Raw genomic sequence first — 8,372 nt, 5'->3', positions numbered from 1 at the left:
GTTGGCTGCTGCAATACGGCGGCGACTACAGTGGAGGGAGGGCTGCAAAGGAGTAGGAAGGTTGAGGATAATCACCACCTCGGATGAGATATAATTAAAGCACCACTTATCCTTGAATATAGCCCTAGAAGGCAGAATCTGGATGTCGACGGCCGTCTTGACAGAGAAACATGAAATACTGAAAACCTTAACACCATAATCACATATTTAAGCCCTAGATAACTAGGATTGTATTCCCTATGGAAAGAAGCACCAACCCATCGTAGGACAGCCAGTCACCCCTCCTAGGTCTGGACCGGTACGGTCCTGACGATGGAATCACAAAGGACAGTCTCGTGGTATTGTAGCTTAAGTTGCGGAAGCATGTGTAGGGTCCTGGTTGCTCCCGCGCCACCTTCACATTAGTTACCGAACTTAACACTATCAAAATTCTTCTTTTAGTAACAGTTAACAAGGAATGAATACTGCATCAACTTGATATAAAAAATGCCTTCTTGAGTGGGGATCTGGAAGAAGGAGTGTATGGAGAGATACTACCGAGACTTTAGAATTATTCCAACAAACACTTCGTATGCAAATTCAGGAAGTCTCTATATGAGCTTAAGAGATCACCAAGTGTGCGATTTAAAATGTTTGCTAAAACTATCAAAACTAATGGGAATTCTCAAAGTCAAGCAGACCATACTTTGTTCGTAAAACACACTCAGGAAGGTAAGGTTGTTGCGTTGATAATATATGTTAATGATACGATTTTATGAGTGATGATGAAAGAGAGATTCTCAAGATTAAAAAAGTGCTTGATATGGAGTTTGAAATCAATGACCTAGGAATCATGAGATATTTTTTAGGTATGGAGGTAACAATATGGAAGAAAGACATCATTATATCACAAAGGAAATATGTCCTATCTATTAGAAGAAATGAGAATGATTGGATGTAAGGTTGTTGATATTCCAATGGATCCCAACCATAAGTCAAAGCTGGGAGAAAAAATGTCTCTGTGGAGGAAGATATCAATGATTGGTAGGAAAACTCTTCTACCTATCATTTACGATGTGAGGTATTACATACTCTGATAGTATTGTGAGCCAACACATGAATGACTCAAATGAAGAACATCTAAATATGGTTTACAAAATTATGAGGTTTCTTAAGAAGAAGAATACTAGTTATGGGGTTAATCTTTGAGAAAAACAGGAATAGAGAGGTTGAAGTCTATATGATGCTAGTTGGGATGGGGAACTCATTGACAGAAGGTCCACCACATGCTACTATTGTATTAATCCATGTTGAGAAATCGGGTTAAAATTTTGGCAATCTAAAATGTGCTCCAAATTTTGGATTACTTAGAATTCAACCGAATCAATTTTATAATATTATAAGTCTTAAATCCATCAATTTTATATAAAACACTATATAAATTTTGAATGGAATGGGAGTTATAAAAATTGGAATTTATAAATTATTTATACCTAATCCCCTCACTGTTCCAGATCGCCTGTCACACCTTTTTATTCGAGAGTTTAGATCGAATGGCTTCCAGAGCCTTCAAAATTTCTCTTCCCTTCTCCTGATACTTCTCTCTCCCTCTTGATTTTGCTCAAGCGTCGGTTCGATCTCCCTGTTCGATCGCTTAACAGTGAAGGACTCTACGATCCTTCACTATAGCAAGGGACGAGAGACACACAGTAAAGCCGCAGAGCAATGTGCCTCTTCCCCATTATTCGTTTCCTTCACCTCTCGCAACTGCATTATAATAGAATCACGACTTGTAGCAAGCCAGGTACACGATTGAGTGCTGCAGACATTGATTTAGGGCTTCAGGGAAAAATTGGTAAGTGTGAAATTGATTTTAGTGCTATTCGGGACTTTAATTTTTTTTCTCTTGCTTCCGATTTGTTATTTGCCTCATTTTTCGTGCATTGTTCGTTTCTGGTAGCCGTCGGAAGCTCGAAAATGGTGTCGGAACTGTCGTAAGTGGCCTATGCATTTCTGTAAAGGTATTCCGACACAAATTTAGAAGTATTAAGAAGGAATAAAGAAATTAAGAAGAAGAGAGAAGAAGATTGCACAGCTTTGGAGAAGGGCTTATTGTCGAGAAGACTGTTTAAGGTATGTTTTAGCAAATCCATTATATTTTGAGTTCAATCACATAATGAACTAATATATTCAAAATTCCTAAGTCATTTAAGATTTTAGGTTGGTTGCCTGAGACAATAAGTTCTAGGCAAGTGTGTAGAAGATCGCTGCAGGACGGCTCCGTAAATTTTAGGTAACATAATCCCGTACTAATTTAAAAAGAATAATTCAATTTGCGGAAATCATTTGAATCTTAAAGTTTAACATTTTATTTTATATGTTATTAAGCTCAACATAAAAGTCACCTCAATCTCCAATTAGTTATTGAAGATTACGATTTTAGCGTGACAACCGAGGTGAGTAATTACATTCTAAATTTTAGTAATTTTCTTTATTTCAGATTGTATTCTTGACTCTATGTATATTGTTCTTTAGTTAGATTCTTCTTATTGTGAGATTAGAAAAGTTATGCATCAAAGAAAAATATGCAAGATATGCATGAAAAATATGTATGGGATGCATGATATGTATGATATACACGATCTGCAAGATAGACATGATAGGATAGATACACATGATAAACACGATGAAAAATGATATGCATGATATAAAAGATACACATGAGATAGAGATATGCATGACATGAGAGTTATACATGATGAATAGTTGCATAGCAGAATATATATGCATGCTAGTATATGCATAAAGATATTTCAAAATAATGTATGTTATAAAGAATGAAATAGCTTATAAATGAATGATTTTATGTGTATGTTTAGAGGAGAATTTCTCTCCCTAATGGTATATGCACAGGAACGTCAGTGTAACCGTGTGTGTAGAGTTTTCTACCATCTCAGATAATTGTGACGGTTAGGTCACTAATGTGCCAACATGATAATATCGGCTAAGGGCGAGTAGATCAGAGCTTTAACTCCCAAAAAAATTGTGATGTTTACATTGCTAATCGCTTTGCCGGCTAGATAATATCGAGCAGGGGCAGGTAAGGGTTTTTCGACTGTAAACAATTGCGATGTGTAGATCGCTGAAAGTTGTGCCGACGGGAGCCAATGGGGCAATATCAGCTAGAGGCGTGTTAGGTTTGTTGACAGTGATCCTCACAATGACAGAAATGTATGTAAAGAATATAATTAAAAGTAAAGTTAAGATAATAAATGATTAGTGTATGATCATTTAGAAAAAAATTTATTCATACATGCTTTAGCATATATCAAATTGCATAGAAAAATTAGGAAAGAGTAGCATATTATAAGATTTCTTATAAACTCGCATGTATGTTGAATTTTCTACTTTAAATTACTGTACTTCAGAAGTGTGATTACTTTTGTGTTATCTTTAGATAATTCATTATATTGTTTTAATATTATTTTTCGGTTTTAAACATTTGAACAAGATGAATAAAAGAGGAATAAATGTGTATAGAAAATGAGAACAACAAACGATAAGGTACAAATTTCTACTTGTTAATTTAATTAATTTTTTTTAGTGACTCTTTCATGTATTATTTAAATATTAAATTATTAATGATAGAATTAGAATAATAGTGAATTGATTTTCATCGTCTGACCGTCAGTTCTCGTCTTGGTTAATTTCAAGCCTCGAGTCGGGTCGTGACAACTGCTCCTATGTATGGCAAAATTTGGTGAGAAGGAGAGGTAAGAAGCAAACTGTTATTTCTAGAAAAAATGTAGAATCAGAATATAAGACACTCGCCTTGGGAATCTGTGAAGAGATCTAAATTTAAATATAGTTAAAGGAATTGGAATGTACCTCCAATAGGTCTATGCAAATGTTTTGGGACAATTAAACAGCTATCAGTATTGTCAAGAATTCTATGCATCATGACAGAATCAAACGCATTGAAGTTGATAGTTACTTCATCTTTGAAAAAGTTAATGAGGGGGAATTATTCAGCTAAACTACATCCCAACACATCAAAATGTTGTTGATGTCTTCACCAAAACTTGTCCTTTAAGCACCTTCTCAAAGTTCAATATCAAGTTTGGTCTCTACAACATCTACGACCCAACTCGACGGGGAGTATGGAAGTATGAGAAGATAACGTGAAGGATTTGTTTGGGACAACTTATTAAACCCTGGATTTGTTTATTCCCTTCCTATTTGATGTTATTTTATTTTTTATTTAAGAATTATCTTCTTTCCTATTTAGGTTAGATATATTTGGTAAGTTTGTAAATTAAGAGAGATTGTTTCCCCTACATAGGTTTACCCTACATTTGAATAATCTAATCAAGAAGAGAATCATTTCGCTCCAGGCAGTTTTCTATTTCTTGCTTTGCAAGGTAACTTAGTTTTTACGTTTTGGTTTTGTATTTTCTTGACGTATTTCTTATTACTTTTCACAATACTTAAAGTTTGCTTGGTTTTTTTTCTTTATATTTCTATTAACAGAAAAAATAACATAACTAATATTGAAGTTGGGCATGAGTATGTTCCCAAAACATGAATAGAAAGAAAATAATCAACAAATCTAATAAAAGAGTAGAATGAATATAAATCACCAATTGTAGTCATTATTTCTGGAACTAGTGATAGATCTCCTTCTCTCATGCCTTCATTCTTCACTACTTATAGCTATTATCCATTTTATTTATACTTTTTTCTGTGATTATGAACAATTCAGGTTACTTCACTTCCGGCCATGCCTATAGTCCCTGAACACAGTGATACCAAGGAGAGGTGATTTGTAATTTGATTATGTTCCCGTTTGGTAATGCTTTTTGCCTATTTTGTGGCAGCAGAAAAGTGTTGCAGTGCTTTTTAACTTTCATTCAACTAAAATTTTTCTCAAAGCATTTACTTTAAAACATCCTCATACTTATAATGTTCAAGGAAGCAAAAGAAAGTAACAGAAAACCATACCAAATGGGTATCTATTGAATTTTGATTATATTTGCCCTAGTGTCTAATCATCGAAATGTGTATAAGGTACACTTTAATACTTTTAGCAAGTTTAGCTGCTGACTTCTATTATGCCATTGTGCTTATCATAACTGTCTCATCATAAATTTCCGCATCATTTTAAATAGTTAAAAATTGAGCTGTATTGCTTAAAACAATTCACGCTCGACGCTTCTAAGAGAGTGCCACTTTGGATCAAATTTTTAGATCATATTTTAGAAAAGACACTAACCAAAGATCTCGTCCTCATTTTACCATAAATTTAATATTTGACTCTAGATTTTTTCTAGATGCACGCCTCTATGATTTGATTATCCCTTTTGCTAATAACAAATTTTTTTATTAAGATTAGTTGTTATGTGTTGAGTATTTATCATATAGCTGCAACATTAGTTTTTATATTAAAAATAAAATTCATTATTAGCTTCAACGAGATGGTGGTTAGGGTTAGTTGTCGGGTCGAAGAACTTTTATTAATAGTTGTGAGTTGTGTCTTGTAAGAGGGCCTTGTACAGCTGAAATGAATGTTTGTTAAGGGGACAATTTTAAGTTGATCTTAGCTAACAAACAAGTTTTATTCCTATCAAGTTTACTCCCTGATTCATTAACAATATTTAGGCAATTTGGGTAATTGTAAGCTTTAAGTATGAAAATAATTTGGTTGTGTCATTTTGCGATGAACCACCTGTTCTAAGAGCTTCAATTATAATGGTTTATTTTGTGGTGTTATTTATTATTAAAATTACACGATCAGAAGACTCATGTGTCTTTATTGGCAATAGATCTTTAGAATAATTATTGAGGTATGCTTCATATGACATTAGCCTTTTATGAGCTTAAGTTATCTTAAATTTATTATCGTAGATAAATGGTTGTGAAGGGTGGATATTTCGTTGCTTTAAGCATAGAACAATAGATTCTAATAAAGAGTGTGCGTGTGTGTGTGTGTGTGCGTGTGCGTGTGCGTGTGCGTGTGCGTGTGCGTGTGCGTAGATTCTAATATAGAGTGTGCGTGTGTGTGTGTGTGTGCGTGTGCGTGTGCGTGTGCGTGTGCGTGTGCGTGTGCGTGTGCGTGTGCGTGTGCGTATTATTTCCAATGGCGTCGTCTTCCTTGCTCGGCTTTGCTAGGGTTTCGCCCGATGGCGAACCCTAACAACAGTTACGGTCGCTCTTTCCTCTTGCGTCTTCGTGTTCGATTCGTTCGTCTCCCCCGCTGCTTCCTCGCTCTGAGACAAAGCTTGTCTCTGTCTTCCGGTCTCGCGAGCTTTCCTGGCTCGTGATTTTCCAGGCTCTACGGCTCCGCTGCGGCCTGTCCAATCGCATGTTCTGCGGCTCACGAGTACCACTCGCGATCTCTCTGCGTCCTCTGTGCCGTCTCACGCCAGTTTTTCCCTCGTCTGCTTTCTTCTCTGAACTCTGAAAGTCGCATCTTTCTTTGAGGATGGCTTCGGATAAATCGTATGCAGCTGTCCTCGCCGGTGTCCACGCCTCAGGCACACCAAAATTGTCATATTTCCCTCCGTCGTTTGAGTGAGCGGAGGACATCGAGAAACCTGGTAGGAATAATGGGAAGTCTGTCATCTTTTTTCAGAAGCTGAAGGTATTCAACTTGTTTCCTCCTGTCGTCTGCTCCTCAACTTGTTTCCTCCTGTCGTCTGAATTTGGTTGGGAAATTTTTATATAGTCATCCCAAAATGGAGCTCATTCGCAAAGAATTTGAACTTATGCACCTTGTTGGAGAATGGACTATATGGGAGATACATTCTTTATCAAATTAGTAATGAAGACGATTACATACGCTTATTTGTTAGAAGGATAATATGGATTGATAACAGAGCAATGAAGATTCTGAAATGGTCTGTGGATTTTGACCCACAACTGTAACCACTAATCATTAGCGCTGTCAAAATGACTCGTTGTTCGCGAACAACTCGTGTTCGGCTCACTACTAATCAATTATATATATATATATATATGTTTGATGAGTAGTATTTTTTAAAAATTTAGTTGACTACAAGGCTACAAAGATTTATAATCAATTAAAAATATTAATGAAGAAAATAGAATAAAAATTATTAAATTAAATTCAAATGGTGTTTTAAATCTTGCTCCAATTTTTAACATCTGATAGACGTGATTAGGGTTGTTAAAATGACTTTGTTCGTGAACGGCTCGTGTTCGACTTGCTAAGCAAACGAGTCGAACCGAACACTCTTTTTGAGCTTGAAATATAAACGAGTCAAATACATTCGGCTCGTTTACACTCCTACCAATCATTCCGGTTTGGATTCGTCTCCATGGTCTTAAATTTCATTATTTTTCTTAAAAAGTATTGTACTCTATTGCCTCAGCTTATGGGAAGCCACTCAAGACGGACATTCGTACTTTTAATTTGTTCCGTCCTTCTAAAGTAAGTATTTATTGAAAGAGACATCATTTACTTACTTCTGAGGAAATCTGGCTGGACATACAACACCATGGATTTTGGCAGAAGGTAGAAATTGAACATTTTTCGTCTTATTGTTTGAACTGTCGTATGTTCGGACACTCCAGCTCTCAATGTCACCATCTACACCCTCAACTCAGGCCAAGAAAGCAAACTGCTCTGCTAGAGGTGGTGATTCCATCTCCTCCTCATCAGCTCCCATTTTTTGATACTATTGATCATCAGAAGGATATTCCGGATGACATCACTATCCATGCAGGTAATATGACAACTATTCAGTCCCTAGTTGTAGCTCCCTCATCTTTGGAACCTTCTATCGTGGGGGGAGAGGGAGTTTCTTCAGACCCCGCCTGCCCTAGAACCTATCACTGATAATACAGGTGAAAATACTTCTACTGCTTCATTATCGCCCTATCAGGTCCAGAAAGATGTTAATATTACTTAGGCCCATGGGGATCAAGACTTGCAACGACCAACATCTATCCGGCCACCTTTGGAATCTGGAATCTACTGATCAATACTGATCAAATAAGTCAATCATCGGATGAGGAATGACAGGTCTACACATCCAGGAGGAAGAAGAAGAATGACGATCTACTTGAGCTCAGGAATCTGATGGATGATACTTTTGTTACTACAAGCAATGATACTCACCTTACTAATTTGTTAGCCGTCTCACTTTCGAGAACTAGAGGCAGGGAGGCAGGAGGACTAAAGCCCTAGCACGTTTTGTGCCCTTTGTGGCTTTTTGGTTTTTTTACATTTATATATCTTTGTTTTATCTGGGTTTCGAGTGTGTTGTATTGTATGAGTTGGGCTTTCTTTTAGGTCATCTCATACAACATTTTTGTATCTTTTCCGTATTAATATATTTGCTCTCGGGCTTTATATATATATATATATATAT

At 36.2% G+C, this 8,372-nt stretch overlaps 1 protein-coding gene across 1 annotated transcript in view; it reads left to right on the top strand.

Annotated features, from left to right (window-relative positions):
• Positions 1–8,372, top strand: part of LOC110028496 — a 67,974-nt gene that overhangs the window by 29,467 nt on the left and 30,135 nt on the right. Inside the window, exon 4 of the mRNA XM_020730363.1 lies at positions 4,742–4,797. Coding sequence (XP_020586022.1) covers positions 4,742–4,797 — 56 coding nt within the window. The remainder of the gene's footprint in view (positions 1–4,741; positions 4,798–8,372) is intronic.

This window comes from Phalaenopsis equestris, unplaced genomic scaffold (genome assembly GCF_001263595.1).
Source record: "Phalaenopsis equestris unplaced genomic scaffold, ASM126359v1 Scaffold000513, whole genome shotgun sequence".
NCBI classification, from domain to species: Eukaryota; Viridiplantae; Streptophyta; class Magnoliopsida; order Asparagales; family Orchidaceae; genus Phalaenopsis; species Phalaenopsis equestris.
Note: the sequence above shows the minus strand (reverse complement) of the source record. Positions and strands in the feature narration are given on the sequence as shown.